Below are 17,773 nucleotides of genomic sequence, written 5' to 3'. Positions count from 1 at the left end.
AATTGTGTTCATGAATTTAGAAGAACAAGAGGTGATCTTATTGAAGGGCGTAAGACCCTAAGTGGACTTCACAGGCTAGGTGCTGAAGAGACTAGAACCAGAGGGTGCGGTGCCCAAAGGATGATTTAGTTTGTGGAACTTTTCCCCGTAGAACAGTGGAGGTAAGGTTACAGAATACTTTTAAGACTAAGTCATATAGTTTCTTGACTAACAAAGGAGTCAAAGGGTGGTGGGTATAGACAGAAAAGAGTTCACAATCACATCTGTGATATTACTAAATGGCCGAGTAGGCTTGAGGACCTGAATTTCCCACTCCTACTCCTAATTCTCATGTTAGTATATTCATATGACCTTAGGATGTAAACCATTAGGTCCTGTGGACCTCTCAGCATTTAGCTTGGTTTAATGTAGTGGATTAGCCAGCACATCATCTTCAGTAAAACATTCTCCTACCACAAATAATTCCATATGCAAACATCTGTTTTTATGTACAATTTGCCCCGACTTTTGATATCTTTGAGCACAGGATCAGTTTGCTCTCCAGCTGTTGCCGAATCATTTTCTTGTGGGTTCGTCAGATGCGTCAAAGTCTTATTTTTTCAACTTTCCCCAAGAAGTGCATTCTTTCTTGACTTTAGCCTCTTGCTGAGACTCCATGCAGCTTTATTGCCTTTTTGGTCCTGAATTCTGTTTCCGAATGCATACCTTATGTCACTAACACCGATTTGTTCCATCAGTCAATTTTTTTTGCTACTTTGTGTTCAACATAGTCAATATATTATTATTCTGTATTATTCAGGTGCGGTTATTTTTCAGCACATGCCAGCTCATGTTTTTCAATTACGTATTGATTCATATTAGATTAATTTTGTCCTTAATAATTTGCAATTATACATTTCACTCAGGTGTTTCAAACTTCTTTGTTTCTGCAGATGACGGTGAAGAAAACTTTATCCAATTTTCGAAGAACTCACCACGATAACTGGCAAGAACACAAGCAGCAATTCACAGATGATCAGTTGGTGATTCTTGCAGATCTCCTTGTGTCACCATGTTATTATGCCTGAGAAGGTATAAAAGCTATTGAAATCAAATACTTACAAAATCTGATATTCGTCGCATCCTGTTATCACCTGTTAATTTATTGCTAATAATTAGAATATCACAAATACAAAAATGCTGAATCTTTAGGAGGCAGCGAATTGGGCTTCAAGATTATATTCTGTATTGTGCAAAATTATTTGGAGCATTGCAGTGTGTTTGGAATAGCAGTTGGTCTCAAGCAATAGATTGTAATGGAATGAAGATGTAGCTTCATATTAATACAAGAACTGAAGTAGTTTTACTTGGCTCACTTGAACTTGAGTTGAGCAGCAAAGCAAAACTTAAATGAGTGGATCACTATAGCCTGCACCTATTTTGTTAAATAATGCATTTGTAATTTCCCTTGAATGATTTATGTATTTACTTCCTCATGTCTGTACCTGCACAAATTGAATACTGTCTTGGGATAGATTATTGATTAGATTACATTTGCCTTTGCTGGGAAAGTAAATGGCACAGTACCTTTTTGATTCATGCTCCCTAATCAGGTGCATATGCACTCAGTAGCCTTTCGTCAGTATGGTCCTAGAATAAATGAGCAAGTAATTCTGCAGTGAATTCAGAGAAATGTCTCTTGTGTTATTGAGTTATCTCAAAACTATTAATTAATATTGTCAGTTCTGTGTTTTATTTTCATTGCACCCTGGTTTTGAGCACTAAATCTGATCATTATAATTGTGGTACTTGAGAGTCAGCATTACTATACTGACTTGAGGAACTTCTTATAAATGTGGAATTCACTAATGGCTGGCCACTGCTATATACTTTTTTTCAAGCATGTGAATCTCTGAATCAGCTTCCAGAGCTTTTCCATAGCACTTATTTGCATATAAAAATCAATAAAATGCTCCCAGGATGTTTATTGGTTGCCCTGCTAATCCTTACTACAGGGGTGGCTCAAGAGGGCAGTAAAGACTTTAAATGCTGGTCTCAGTAAAATGACGGAGATAAACTAAGGAGGTTTTCTGAGATAGGGGAAAATTGATCTAAACTTTGCATGAATTTGTCTTTCTATGATTAGCAACAAAATCAAAATTGTGATTTCTGACATCCGCTCCTGGACTAGAATAACGAGTATTTTGTGGTGAGGAAAGGAACTAGTTTCTGTTGTTTATTTAAAATATTGCTATTCCTTCAAGGAGGGATTCCTCAACTCACTCCTAGGTAATAAGGAGAGAAATTAGAGGATCATTGAGGAAATGGTGATCATAATGTAATTAGGTTCTATGAGAAAAAGTGAAGATGAGGATACTTGGTGAAATTAAAATATATATCATGTAATTTAATGGGACCATATTCAGATTAAACAGAAAATTGTCAACTGCATTAATAATAAATATTGGAATGAAGATGGAAGTTACAAATTAATATATTCCAATAAAGCTGGGGGGGTGGGGGGGGAGGAGAGAGTGCGATGATACAGCTATTAAGCAATTATAGAACATAGAATATTACAGTGCAGTACAGGCCCTTTGGCCCTCAATGTTGCAACAACCTGTGGAACCAATCTGAAGCCCATCTAATCTACACTATTCCACTATTATCCATATGTTTATCCAATGACCACTTAAATGTCCTTGAAAGTGGCGTGTCAACTACTGTTGCAGACAGGGCATTCCATGCCCCTACTATTCACAGAATAAAGAAACTATCTCTGACATCTGACCTATAACTACCACCACTCAATTTAATGCTATGTCCCCTTGTGCTAGCCATCTCCATCCTTCAAAAAAGGCTCTCATTGTCCACTCGATCAAATCCTCTGATTATCTTCTGTCTCAATTAAGTCACCTCTCAACCACCTTCTCTCTAACGAAAACGGCCTCAAGTCCCTCAGCATTTTCTCATAAGACCTTTCCTCTATAACAGGCCACACCCTAGTAAATTTCCTGTGAACCCTTCCCAAAGCTTCCATGTCCACCCTATAATGTTGTGGCCAGAACTGTAGGAAATATTCCAAGTGTGGCCGCACCAAAGTTTTGTACAGCTGCAACATGACCTCAAAGTCAATCCCTCTACCAATAAAAGCTAATACACCATATGCCTTCTTAACAACCCTATCAAACTGGGTGGTAACTTTTAAGGATCTATGTACCTGGACACCTAAACCTTTCTGTTCATCAGTACTCTTTATTCCTGTGCTCTTTCCAAAGTGAATCACCTCACACTTTCCACATTAAACTCCATCTGGCACCTCTCATCCCAGCTCTGCAGCTTATCTATGTCCCTCTGTAACCCGCAACATCCTTTGGCACTGTCCACAATTCCACCAACCTTACGGTCATCCACAAATTCACTAACCCATCCTTCTATGCCCTCATTCCAGGTCATTTATAAAAATGACAAACAGCAGTGCCCCAAAACAGATCCTTGCAGTACACCACTAGTAACTGACCTCCAGGATGAACATATCCCATCAACCACCATCCTCTTGTCGTCTTTCAGCTCGCCAATTTCCGATCCAAACCACTAAATCACCCTCAGTCCCATGCAATAGCCTACTGTGGGGAACCTTCTCAAACGTCTTACTGAAATCCATACACATCTACTGCTTTACCCTCATCCACCTGTTTGGTCACCTTTTCGAAGAACTCTAGGTTTGTGAGGCACAACCTACACTTCACAAAACTGTGACTATCCCTAGTCAATGTATTCCTTTCTAGATGATAAATCCTATCTCTTCTAACCTTTTCCAACACTTTATCCACAGCCAAAGTAAGGCTCACTACTTAAAATAAAAGGTCTCTAATTCCCAGGTTGTCTCTACTCCCCTTCATGAACAAGGGGACAACATGTGCTATCCTCCAGTCTTCCTGTAGACAATGACAACATAAAAATCAAAGCCAAAGGCAGTCTCCTCCCTGTCTTCCCAGAAAATCCTAGGACAAATTCCCATCCGGCCCAGGAGACTTGTCTATTTTCACACTTTCCAGAATTGCTCACACCACCTCCTTGTGAACCTCCGTTCCATCTGGTTTCCATATTCTCCTCTACAACATTGTGGATACTGATGAAAAAATTAATTTAGTGCTTCTCCTTTCTCCTTGGACTCCATGCACAACTTCCCACTACTGTCCTTGATTGACCCTATTTTAAGCCAGTCATTCTTTTATTCCTGATATACATATAGAAAGCTTTAGGGTTTTCCTTGATCCTATCTACCAATGTCCCATCCTAGCTCTTAGCTCTCTTTTTAGGATCTTTCTGACTAGCTTGTAACTCTCAAGCGCTCTAACTGAGCCTTCATCTCTGATCCTCCTTATTCCTTTTTACAGGAGTTTTAACGTTTTTAGTAAATCATGGCTCCCTCGCTTGACCACTTCCTCCCAGCCTGACATATTTACCAAGGAGATGCAGTCGCTGTTCCTTGAATAAGCTCCGCATTTCAATTGTGCCCATCCCTTGCAGTTTCCTTTCCCATCCTATGCATCCTGAATCTTGCTTAATCACATTATAATTGCCTTTACCCCAGCTATAACTCTTGCCTTACGCCATATACCTATTCTTTTCCATTGCTAAAGTAAACATAACTGAATTGTGGTCACTATCGCCAAAGTGCTCACCTACCTCCAAATCTAACACCTGGCCAGGTTCATTCCCCAGTACCAAATCCAGTGTGGCATCGCTCCCTGTTGGTCTGTCTACATACTGTGTCAGGAAACCCTCCTGCACTCATTGGACAAAAACAGACCCATCGGAAGTACTCAAACTATAGGATTTCCAGTCAATATTTGTAAAGTTAAAGTTCCCCCATAATAACTGACCTGTTATTCTCGCTCTTATCCAGAATCATCTTTGCTATCCTTTTCTCTACAACTCTGGAACTGTTCGGAGGCCGATAGAATACTCCTAACAGGGTGACCTGTCCTTTCCTGTTTCTAACCTCGGCCCATATTACCTCAGTAGACGAGACCTCAAACGTCCTTTCTGCCACCATAATACTGTCCTTATCTAACAATGTCACACTTCCCCCTCTGTTACCATTTTCTCTGTTCTTACTGAAACATCTAAATTCTGGAGCTGCAACAACCATTCCTGTCCCTGCTCTACCCATGCCCCTGAAATGGCCACAACATCGAAGTCCCAGGTACAAACCCATGTTGCAGCTATTTTAAAATCAGTGCTAAATATTTAATAGAATATAAAGAAAGCTGTGTTAAATGTAAAGAAAGCATCATGTTTTCTGTTGTCAGTTTTATCCCAACACATCCTCAGTTTTCAGGTTTGATGATTTATCTCCATCCTCCCATCAGTTTTTCACCAAGATATACTCTTTGCTTACTTGCCTTCCCTATGTATCTCTACATCCATTTGATGTACATTTTGCAATGAACACAAGGCTAAAGGCAGGCCATTACAGTTGCTGCTTGACTTCCCTTCCTTTCATTAACATTAAATATGACAACTTGTAGTTTTGATAAAGTTAGAGATCATCCATTCAACTGTTCCTGCTGCTACCTCTTCCCTTGACCACGAAATCTTTTGTGTAGAAGAGTCCATTTGCAATTTCCTCTGTATTCCGTCTGCTTCCTTTTCTTCCTTCAAATTCCTAATTCAAGGGAAATGTTGGTAGTAATGTCACTGGATAAATAATCTACAGGTCAAAACTATTGGACTGGGGTCACAGGTTCAACTCCTACAGTGGTAGCTGATGGACCTTATATTGCAGGCTTTATTAATTAAATTTTAAAGCTTGTCTCTGTAATAGTGACCATGAATCCATCATTCATCATCATAAAGCTATCACTAATGTTCTTTAAGGAAGGCAATCTCCCATCTTTAACTGTTATGGCCTACATATGACACTAGATTCACTCTAATGTGGTAGACACCTAATTGTTTCTAATTACCCTATCAGAGAATTACAGTGCACACTCAGGAACAAGTGGGACTCGAACCTGGGTCTCCTGGTTCAGAGATAGTGACAGAACCCATTGCACCACAAGAGCTCCCTAGTTGACTCTTAACTGCTCTCTGAAATGACCTAGCAAACAACTCAATTCAAGGTAAAATAAGGATGGGCAATAGATGCTGGCAATTGCCAGTGATGCCCTCATTACATGATTTTTTAAAAAATTATCTATAGTTTTGTGTTGTTTGAGCCCTCCTAATGTATCTGTTATTTTTAAATTATCTCTAATGATGCACTTTGGGGAATCTTTTTACTTCAAAGGTAGTACGCAAATGTGTACAGTTCTGGTCACCGCATTATAAGAAGGATGTGGAAGCTTTGGAAAGGGTGCAGAGGAGATTTACTAGGATGTTGCCTGGTATGGAGGGAAGGTCTTAAGAGGAAAGGCTGAGGAACTTGAGGCTGTTTTCGTTAGAGAGAAGAAGGTTGAGATGTGACTTATTAGAGATATATAATCAGAGGGTTAGATAGGGTGGACAGGCAGAGCCTTTTTTCCAAGTATGGTGACAGTGAGCACGAGAGGGCATAGCTTTAAATTGAGGGGTGATAGATATAGGACAGATGTCAAAGATAGTTTCTTTACTCAGAGTGTAGTAAGGGTATTAATGCTTTGTCTGCAACGGTAGATTCGCCAACTTTAAGTACACTTAATTCGTCATTGGACAAGCATATGGATGTACATGGAATAGCGTAGGTTAGATGGGCTTCAGATTGGTATGACAGGTCGGCACAACATCAAGAACCGAAGGGCCTGTACTGCGCTGTAGTGTTCTATGTTCAATGCTGCAATATTCAGTGTTTCAAAGTTGTTCCTTCTAATATGTTTCTCTCTTTTAGTACCTCATTCGGAAGTATATCTTCAGTTCTTTTTTAACTTCCGTGTAGAGAAGTGTAAATATTTAATTTCTGTTCCAACTTTAAACCTGATCTGTCTTTGAATCAGACCAATTTAGATCTCACCACGTTTTTGCTTTTTTTCGTAGATAGTAGTTCTGTTGACACAGATGGGAAGGAGTCTTGGTGCTACTGTTAATGAACTAAGGAAGACATTTGTTTTGTACATACGCCTGAGAATCCCTTTAGCCGTATCAATCTTCTGAAGACCCAAGAAGCTGCAAATATAATCTTTTTGTTCCCTTAAAGACATGGATCTTTTTCAGTCCAAATACATACAAATTTACAGAACAGCAGAAAATGTGTACGTATGTAAATGTTTAGTAGAATTTTCACTAATATATAGACAGTTTTTGCTTACTTACAAAAATATTGTAATTAAACAAAAGTCATTCTGCTGAATTTGTAAAATTCTTGTACAGTTTTGGCTCAACTTCCTCAATTTCTTGACTGCTCTTATGACAGCTCCACTGGCTATTTCATAACTTATATGTAGAGCTGTAAGAAATGTAAAAACTGTAGAAACAGGAGATGAGCTAATACATTTGTACAAAATGTAATCTTTAAAGACATAGTCTTGTGATCTTGAGATTCATTTGTAGAATGGTGTAAACTTAATAGTGGTTTTGTCTTCAAGTCATGTGCTTTACTCATAGTTATATGGTTTATGCTTTCGAGAAAATGTTTTAGCCCCCAGCTTTGCTAAACTTGAGAGGGTTTATTGTGCTGGTCTTGGTGTGTTTAAATAATTTTAATGTGTATCAATATTTTCCGTTTTTTTTATCCAATTTGTTTTTACCTATATTTGCTTTTTTCAGCTATTAAACATTGGTTACATATGATGTGTGGAGCATTACATGTATCCTTTGGATGATTAGCATTATGATAAACTATGGGTAAAATGTCAGATCATATTGTTGTGCAGTTGCTCATTATAACATGTCAAAGACTTAACCACTATATAGGATAGTGCTGAAAAGAAGTGGTTTTTGATGTACTATTTGGTTATTTTAAAGCCAATAAATGGATTGTTTGTAACAAATTTGTGTTACTTTGTGAGAATGTCTCTATCTTAGATACGTATTTATGTCTATTTTTAGATAAGTTTTAAGATATTAAAACAGATTCTGTAGGAGGACAACGGTCTTCAGTATTCCTTCAGTCTTCACCTGGTAAAATTGTTCTGGATTTGGTCAAATAGGTTCTTTCACATCCATCTCTACAGTTTGCTGGAATTGTCAGATTTTTTTCACCTTCTTGGTTCCATGTACCTATATGTTAACAAAATCACGTATTCAGTTGTTGGAATATATTCTCATTTTACCAGGTAGAAAGTTACTGGAGGCTAGTGGCAACCTCCGTTACTTGGTGTACCCCTTGCTCATATTTTTGGGAGACAGACTGATGATTCTTAGAGACTACTGTGTTCTGCATTTGTGGTTACAAAAGCTGGAGGCTTTGAATCTTAATTGTGGTTCTGAAAAACATTATGTTGAACAGGGGAGTGGAATCCTTGTACTTTTTTGCATCTCAAGTTCGTTTGGATCTAAACCTGTTGGTGGACGAGAACTGAAGGCATTTTTCTGGTGGATAGAGTTTATTTATTCAACTTATTCCACATACCACCTTGTCTTCTCCACCCCCCCCCCCCACCTTATATTTACTCAGTTAATCAATTAACCCTAGTCAGAAGCCTAACTCTTATTCAACTGACTTCTCATCAAATAAAACTCTTCAGGATATACAATCTTTGAACAGAAATGAATGAAAAATGTACATTTTTATATTCTACAACTTAAAACACATTCCCTCTTCTTTAAGCAAACAAAATTATAATGTTTAATCACAAAATGATCCTAATGAAAAGTATTTTTATTTGTGTTCTTGTAACTCTTTGTACCACCAGGCATCCTCTTCAATGATATCTAATAATTTATTTGAACCAGCCGTTTTTCTGTCTGACAGCTGGTGATTGACATCTACAGCCTTAATTATGGAGACTTCTTTCTGCTTTTTCTGCATGCTAGCAAAGTTAATCCTCGATTCCCAGTGACAACTTCTTCATTTGAAGAGAATAGTTATGTAAACAACATTCTCTCGTCAAGTTTTCTCATTGCTCCTTGTGTAGAATTTCCATTATAATATTGGATAAAAATACCCACTGTATCTGTTGCTTCTAAAAATGCCAAGGATTCAACACTAAGGTACTTTATCTATCATTGTTATTTTCCTGATTTACTAAGTCATTGGATCACATTTACTATTCTTTTCCACCAGGAATATGTAACAACCTACCTTACTCAGAACAGCCATCTGGACCATTGGAATGTGTAATATCACTTAAAAAGTAGTCGCTTTATATTTTCTGGGTTACCCAAGACTGGACAATTGGAGTTTGTATTTTTCTGAACTCAATTTCTTTAACATTTTATTTGCTCTCGACTTCATTAACTAGCAAGTTCCACCAGAGTGTTCAGTTCCAATATATCATACCCAGCAGCAAGTCTAGTCTGTGTGTGCAACCAGTTTAACCATCTTAGACTTAGCAAGTCTGTTTCTTCCCAGGATGCAAGAATTCATTCAATCTTATCAGCTTTGCCGAGAAGCATTTTAGTACTTTCTAAGTACGACTACTGATCCAAATTCATTCCTGATTTATTCTACTTTTTGTCTAATCCTATCCATTTAAAGACACCCATAGCCTGACTTTCAATCTTAAATTTCCTTTTTATTTATTACACTAGGGCAATCCTATGGAATTTAAGCACAGAAAATCATCTATGTGTAGTATAAAGTTAGGTATTTTTTAGGCGACCACAAGATTGCTGAGTCTGCTGTAAGCCAGATGTTATCTGTTTTCAGCAAGAGGCACCTGAGAAATGCCCAACCCTTACCACTTCATTCAAACCAGAAGCGCATTTGTTTAATTTCCACAGCCTCGCTTCAATATTGTCCATTTCTGTAGGTGGGTTTCAAAAGTACTTGCCTTTTAAATTTTCATCCTGCAGAGATGCAGCTTTTATAACATTTGACTTACATTACAGGAGGTAAAAACAATGACTGCAGATGCTGGAAACTAGATTCTGGATTAGTGGTGCTGGAAGAGCACAGCAGTTCAGGCAGCATTACAGGAGTACGTTGCTAAAGGACCTATGATGATTTTTACGATCACTTTTCCTGAGTAATAGACTCTAGTCTAAACTCTTGGTCACTGAATCTTCCTTCAAAATCCTGAACCTGGTCAGGATTTAGCTTTGTCTGACGCATCAGGGAGTGCTTTTGCTGCATTACAATTTGGCTGGCTGTTTTCTGGTATCTTGGCATATCCAGTACATACAATTCTTTTCAGCTACCCAACACTTTGTTTGCCTTTTATTCGTTTACCTTCAAGTTTGTTTATAATTCCTAAAACTTCTCCCTTGTTCATGAATGCCCTGCTTCGTGCATGCAGAACATTTAAGTGCTCTGAAAATAGGAACTAGTTGTTTCCCAAAACAGGGGCAATCACTTACCTCCAAAGAAACTTTTGAGAAAAATGCAAAAGAAAATTTGTGAATAGTGAGTTGTGATGGTGACACTGAATGACTTCAGAGATAAGTTGGCCAAATGGGCAGACACTTTACAGATGAATTTCATTGCACAGAAATGTGAGGTAATGCATTTTGGTAGAAGAAACATGGAGGGACAGGACAGGCTCAATGGTACAACATTGAGGGGCATTCAGGTGAAGAGAGACCTCTGTGTCAAGTGCATAACCCTTTGAAGGCGACTGGGCAAGTTGAAACAGTTCAAAAGGCCAATAGGATCCTTGGGTTAATAGGTAGAGAAAACGCAAAGCAGTTTATACTACATCTCTGCCGATCATTGGTCAGACCATATTTGGAGTGTTGTTTTCAGTTTGGGCACCTATTTCAGGGAAGATGTTAAATGTCCTGGAGAGAGTGCAAAGCAGATTTACTAGAATAATTCCTGGAATGAAGGATTTTAGATACGAGGAAAAATCAGAGAAATTGGGTTTATTCGCCTTGAAGCAGAGAGGATTAAGACATGACCTAATTGAGGTGTTCAAAATTATGATCAGTTTTGACAGGGTAAAGGATTTTTGTTTTCTTTCACTAGTTGGAAAGACTAATACTTATAATTTCAAGTTTGTCAGCAAGACTGTGAGACAGAAGATGAGAAACTTTCTTACTGAGTTGTTAGGATTTGGCATGCGCTGCCTGGGAGAGTGATGAAGGCAAATTCCACAGAAGGATCCAAAAGAGCTGGATATATATTTGCAAGTGATTAATTGAGAGGGCTGGAGAACAGAATTAGGAATTTTTCAGGAGCTGATACAGACATGACGGGTCGAATAAACTTCAGTAAAATTCTATCATTCTACATGGACAGTACCATTTGCAGTGAGATATTTGTATGGACTCCTTAGGCCAGGGTAAACGTTAATTTGCAATTTTATGAACCATTTCACCTCTTACAACATGATTTCTTTCATACAGTCCATTACTAAAGAAACTTTCTACTGTCATATTCATTACCTCAGTATTTATATTTTCACACTTATCATTAGCAAATTCCAAGCTCTGTTGTTATGATAGATTTAGCTGGCACCTAGAGTATGATCCTACACATTTCTCCACAATTACTCTTTATATTTCCAATTTACATTTAATTTAAATTTAAAAGAGATTAAGTGCTATATGAACTTCCTTGTTTGCTGTCTGTGAGAATGCTTCAAATGAGGAGAGGCTGAATAGGCTGGGGCTAATTCCCTGGAGTGTCAGAGTCTGAGGGGTGACCTTATGGAGGTTTTATAAAATCATGAGGGGCATGGATAGGGTAAATACACAAGGTCTTTTCCCTGAGACGGGGTGGGGGGGGGATGGAATCCAAAACTAAAGAGCTTAGGTTTAGGGTGAGGGGGAAAAGATTTAAAGGGATCAATGGGGCAACCTTTCCATGCAGAAGGTGGTGCATGTATGGAATGAGCTGCTAGAGGAAGTGGAGGCAGGTACAATTACAACCTTTTAAAAGGCATCAGGATGAGCGTATGAGTCGGAAGGGTTTAAAGGTATATGAGTAAAGTGCTGGCAAATGGGACTAGATTTATTTAGGTGGGTCCACTACTTTTCATCACTTATATAAATGATTTGGATGTGAGCATAAGACGTACAGTTAGTAAGTTTGCAGATGACACCAAAATTGGAGCTGTAGTGGACAGCGAAGAAGGTTACCTCAGATTACAACAGGATCTTGACCACATAGGCTGAGAAGTGGCAGATGGAGTTTAATTCAGATAAATGCAAGATGTTGCATTTTGGGAAAGCAAATCTTAGCACGACTTATACACTTCATGGTAACGTTGTAGGGAGTGTTGCTGAACAAAGAGACCTCGGAGTGCAGGTTCATAGCTCCTTGAAAGTGGTAGATAGGATAGTGAAGAAGTCGTTTGGTATGCTTTTCTTTATTGGTCAGAGTATTGAGTACAGGAGTTGGGAGGTCATGTTGCGGCTGTACAGGAGGTTGGTTAGGCCAGTGTTGGAATATTGCATGCAATTCTGGTCTCCTTCCTATCGAACGATGTTGTGAAACTTGAATGGGTTCAGAAAAGATTTACAAGGATGTTGCCAGGTTTGGAGGATTTGAGTTATAGGGAGAGGCTGAACAGGCTTGGGACTGTTTTTCCTGGATTGTTGGAGGCTGAGGGGTGACCTTAGAGGTTTACAAAATTATGATGGGGCATGGATAGGGTAAATCGGCAAAGTCTTTTCCCTGGGGTCAGGGAGTCCAGAACTAGAGACCATAATTTAGGGTGAGAGGGGAAAGATATAAAAGAGACCTAAGGGGCAACGTTTTCATGTGAAGGATAGTATGTGTATGGAATGAACTGCCAGAGGAAGCTAGTACAATTGCAACTTTTAAAAGGCATCCGGATGGGTATATGAATAGGAAGGGTTTGGAGGGATATGGTCCGAGTGCTGGCAGGTGGGACTAGATTGGGTTGGGGTATGTGGTCAGCATGGACAAGTTGGTTAGAAAGGGTCTGCTTCCATGCTGTACATCTCTGACTAGTTACCTGCTTACTGGCATCATTATTATTACATACCTGTCTTGACTCTATATTGGTCAGCATGGATAAGTTGGACTGAAGAGTCAGTTTCTGTAATTTACGTCTCTCTAATTACCCTGCTTACTACTGGCATCATTATTGCTACATGCCCTTCTTGTCATCTTGATCCCTTGACTTGTCATAAGATTTCAGTTGCTATCAGGAAACAGAAAATGTGTGTCATAGAAATTTGCTAAGTTGTCTGAATGGCTGGTTGGTGATGCAGAATGATTCCAACAGCATGGGTTCAGTTCCTGCACCAGCTGAGTTCACCATGAAGTATTCTCCTCCTCAAACTCTCCCCTTGCCTGAGATATGGTGACCCTCAGGTTAAACCACCACCAGTTTTGTGTCTCATGAGCAGCCCAATGGTCTGGTAGGGCTATGATGACTTTATCTCTGCCAGGTATTCCCGCACTAATTCTGATTTGTCATTAAGAACTTGCCTAGTTCCTTCTTGACACCCATTAAGATTTCTCTTCCATCCACCCTGTTAATCTGTACCATATGTATCTATTTTAAATAAAGTTACTCTTGTATTTCCTATTTTTGTTGGTCTTTTTATGAATTTGTCCACATAATTCCTGGTACTTGAATTTGGTACAAGGCAAAAAAACCTTACTTAGGTCTAGTTTGTTTTTAGTATTGTGTCCCTTCTTAGTCTTAGCTTCACAACATGGAAAAGACCTGAGAGTCCAGCTTTTCTCCTGGATGATTTACTTCTAGTCCACTTCAGTTATATAGCCTTTTCTATTCTCTTTTTCCAACAAAGCACTGGATATTGATTCCTAATGTAATTGGGAGAATAAACATTTACTGTGGTCTCACGTGGACTCTGGATTTATTATCAAATGCTTGCTCTGAGCATAAGGCTTTCCATTTATATAGTTTAGAAACATTAGGTTTAATGTCAGTACAAATAACATTACTGAAATGAATCATTCAGAATTTATAATTTGAGGTGTGACTTAATTTAATTAAATTGGACTTCTTTAACTCTTGCTTCATTTTTTAGTACACTTACAAGCCCTGTTCTTAACGCCTAATGCCCAAGTGTTGTGTCACAAACAAAGACAAAAAAAAACACAACTTGCTGAAAACAAATCACTCAGCCGGTCTGGCAGCATCTCTGTAGAGATATCAGAGTTAACGCTGCCGGTCCCCTGGACCCTTCTGCTGGATGTACTTTCGGCCAGCCGGTTTAATGCGGTGTGGGATATCAAGGATTAACCCTTGCCTCCGGCTCCGAACTGGTGCCTCGGTCGGTGCACTTACTGCTGCAGGCGATGTGAATATTAACGCGGGAGGGAGCAGGGCCAGGGCCGCTTTGCTGTTCAGTGAGTGCGGACTACAGCAGCAGGAGCTGGGGCTGGAGCTTGCTGCAGTGCGGAGCAGGGACAGAGCGGCGCCGCTGTACCCTCCCCCATCCCTCCGTCCCAGACCAGGCTGATCATCACCCCCCGCCCCTCCCCCCCCACCAGCAGCAGGCAGGCCAGGGGGGTGGGGTGGAGGTCCGCCCTCCCGGTGTCCCAGGCTGGGCAGCAGGAGGAGATGGAGCAGGAATTACCGCGGCCCCAGGACGAGCTTTGGGGAGTTACACTTTAATAAAGGGGGATGTCGGGGTTCGCCCAGCTGTTTACAGTCGGCTCTCTCTGATCTGTTTTCATTCCCGGAGACTGAGGCCGAGCCTCCCGCCCAGAGGTTTGCCGCAAGGTAAGGACGCCGTGACTGGGAGGAAAGTGAGGATTGCAGATGCTGGAGATCAGAGTGGAGAAGGTAGTCCTAGAAAAACCTCTTCCTGACGGAAGCCGGCTCTCACTGTGGGATCCTACTGTACAAAAACCTGCCCTTCAACCGGCCACACGTTTCCATCAGAGAGACTCAAATATTCCGAGGATGTTTCGCCATAAAGTACACATTTTGTGCAGCATTTTCAACTCCTGGTATCTCACTTGTATTTGACTCCGTTGATTGGCACTACAACCGTTCAGTGGGCTGTGGGCGGTCACAGAATGGAACCCAGGAAGGAACCTTGGTAAGGAATGGGGTTTCAGGTCTTCCTGTTATGTCCAGAATAATTGCACATTCCAGTACATGGCTTCCCTACTTCTAGCCTACAGCCTGTGATTGCATGTAGGTGTCATAAGGAGGGCAAACAATATTCAACAGGCACCTGCCTATTCACACTTTCCAAGCAGGTTTTCCAAATATACATTTTGAAAGATGAATTTGACCTTGTCTTCACTAGACCAGGATTTTCCAAATGCCATCAACACCTCATCTGTGTCGTTTGCTGTGAACACAACAATGGCACATCTCCAGGAGCTCATTCACACCACTACTCTTGTCACATGCACACTGCTGTTGGTCCTTGTATTCTGTTTGGGAACGTACGGCAACCTGATTGTCTTCTTGTCATTCTTTGATCCAGCATTTAGGAAATTCCGGACTAACTTTGACTTTATGGTCCTAAACCTTTCCTTTTGTGACCTATTCATCTGTTGTGTTACAACACCCATGTTTGCTTTCATTTTAATTTTTGATTCAGACAGCAGCGTCTCTGAAGCTTTCTGCTTCACTTTTCACCTCACTAGTGCTGGATTTGTAATAATGTCCCTCAAATCTGTGGCAGTAATAGCACTCCATCGCCTGCGGATGGTGTTGGGCCATCAACCCAACACAACAGCTTATTTACCCTGTTCACTTATTCTAAGCATCAGTCTGTGGACAGTAAGTTTTACTCTGGCTACCCTGGCTACCATGAGGACATATCCAGAGAGATCCAAAGTATGTGTTCCCCTCTTTGGATGCATTAAGGAAGATGATAAAATCATATTATATCTATATGTTATTGATTTTACATTTTGTGCAGGCACTGTGGCAGTTTCCTATATGATGATAGCCTATGCACTGAACAAGAATGCACGAGTGAGGAAATGTGCTGTCATTAAGGTTGATACATCAAGACCTAAGGCTCTCATGAGCACAGGGATTGATGATCTACAGCCTGGTATGCAGCACCTTTACCGAATTCAGAATTACAACGAACTCCAGCGTGTGCAAATGCATGCCTATGGCAAAACTCTGACCCATGTCCAAAGTGCTGCAAAGAGGTTGCAACTTGTATCTTCAATGAACCTTTCTGGGGCAAAAGATTCAAAGGCTGTGGTGACATGTGTTGTTATTGTACTCTCAGTATTCATTTGCTGCCTACCTTTGGGCATCTCCCTCATGCAAGATGTTTTGACACCAGGGAGCAGTTTTATTTTAAATCAGCTGAAACTGTGTGGGTTCACATTAATATTTTTAAAATCAGGACTAAATCCATTTATATACTCACGCAACAGTGCTGGACTCAGGAAAAGAATTCTTTGGTATACACAGCATGTGACCCTGGGCTGCATGCGTTGCAAGCATAAGACTCGGTTACAAGCAGTGGGCAAAGGGAGCCTGGATATGAACAGAAATAAATCATCTCATCATGAAACAAATTCAGCTTGCATGTTGTCATCGAAGCCACAGAGAAGGTTGGTGGACCAGGCTTGTGGCCCCAGTCACTCAAGAGACAGTGTATTAAGTCCCAATTTGTCAATTGGCCAGCAGCATTATGAACGGCATAACTCAACGCCTATCAACACATGGACTGAGCCTTACTATAGCATTTATAACAGCAGTCCTTCCCAGGAAGTGAGCAGCACCCCAAACAGTTTGCAGCCGGTAAACTCTACCTGTGAATTTGCAAATTCACACATTGCCATTCATCACCTTATGGCAAAAATACCAGATTTTGTGCAGGAGGATGATACTTCCACAAAGCAAATACCAGTCCCATCAATTTAGCAACATGCTATAATTGTATAATAATGAAGCTGAGAAGTTTATCGTGACTGTAGAAAGGGTATCAGCTCTTGTGTTCTTTACTTACATGAATGCCATATAACCATCAAAATACATTGATGGAACATTAGAAAGGCATGAACTTTGCACCAGCATCTCAAAAATAAATATTTGCACAACATTTTAGTTAGATTGAAATGCTTGATTTTAATAAATCTCAATGGAGGAATGTTATGTATGTTGTGAAAAGTAAGGACTAACAGGGCTCAACAATAACAATCTCTGCTGTAACAGACAACAAACTGAGTCTGGCTTTTGTAGTTGCACTACCTTTCAGAAATGCAGCTCAGTTCTAATCATGTCAACTTATTTCATCAATAAAATTCTGTGGCTTCAGTTATTTCCATTTACTGAGAGTAAAACAAAGTTGCATAAGTAGGAGTCAGCATATTTTCTTTGAAAAGCAAATGCTGCAGATACTCGAAAGCTGAAATATAAATAGAAAATGCTGGGAACACTCAATGAGTTTGGAAGCATCTAGGGAGAGAGAAAATGAGTTAATGTTTCAGATTGATAACCGATTGTCAGAATGAATTAGTGATTGTTGGGTCATCAGCCTAGGACACTGAGCAGAATCTTGTGAACTTAGTACCTGCAGTTCAGGAACATGATGAAAGAATGATACTACCAGTGCACCACAAAAGCCCATAAAAAAGACATTGCTTTTGTGTGCCTCGCAGTTGCTCTTTCTCAGAGTGATTTCACTTGCTTTTCTGACCACTCGGGGGGATGGACTTTATTGCTAACCAAATGACGAAGAATCTTCATTTAAAGGGAACCAGCAGTACTGTCAATGGTAACAGTTGTGCCTGTGAATGTAATGATTATAGTATACATGGTAGATAGATTCTTGATGA

At 39.9% G+C, this 17,773-nt stretch overlaps 2 protein-coding genes across 3 annotated transcripts in view; both read left to right on the top strand.

Moving 5' to 3' along the window:
- The window catches only part of LOC140483029 (proteasome activator complex subunit 4-like), a 196,808-nt gene extending 188,856 nt beyond the window's left edge, over positions 1-7,952 (top strand). For both annotated transcript variants that reach the window (XM_072580909.1, XM_072580910.1), the window contains 2 exons: positions 933-1,071; positions 7,000-7,952. In XM_072580909.1, coding sequence (XP_072437010.1) covers positions 933-1,067 — 135 coding nt within the window. In that variant the 3' untranslated portion in view covers positions 1,068-1,071; positions 7,000-7,952. The remainder of the gene's footprint in view (positions 1-932; positions 1,072-6,999) is intronic.
- Positions 7,953-14,488: 6,536 nt separating this feature from the next.
- gpr75 (G protein-coupled receptor 75) lies at positions 14,489-17,238 on the top strand. The gene has a single exon (XM_072580908.1). It carries the CDS (start codon positions 15,243-15,245, stop codon positions 16,857-16,859), a length of 1,617 nt encoding a protein of 538 aa, XP_072437009.1. The 5' UTR covers positions 14,489-15,242; the 3' UTR covers positions 16,860-17,238.
- The last annotated feature ends 535 nt before the right edge of the window (positions 17,239-17,773 follow it).

Source organism: Chiloscyllium punctatum, chromosome 11 (assembly GCF_047496795.1).
Source record: "Chiloscyllium punctatum isolate Juve2018m chromosome 11, sChiPun1.3, whole genome shotgun sequence".
Classification (NCBI taxonomy): domain Eukaryota; kingdom Metazoa; phylum Chordata; class Chondrichthyes; order Orectolobiformes; family Hemiscylliidae; genus Chiloscyllium; species Chiloscyllium punctatum.
The sequence above is the reverse complement of the archived record's forward strand: the minus strand, read 5'-3'. Positions and strand labels throughout refer to the sequence as shown.

Excerpts from the sequence above, each read along its gene's own strand:
- gpr75 (XM_072580908.1), top strand. The coding sequence starts at position 15,243 with ATGAATTTGACCTTGTCTTCACTAGACCAGGATTTTCCAAATGCCATC.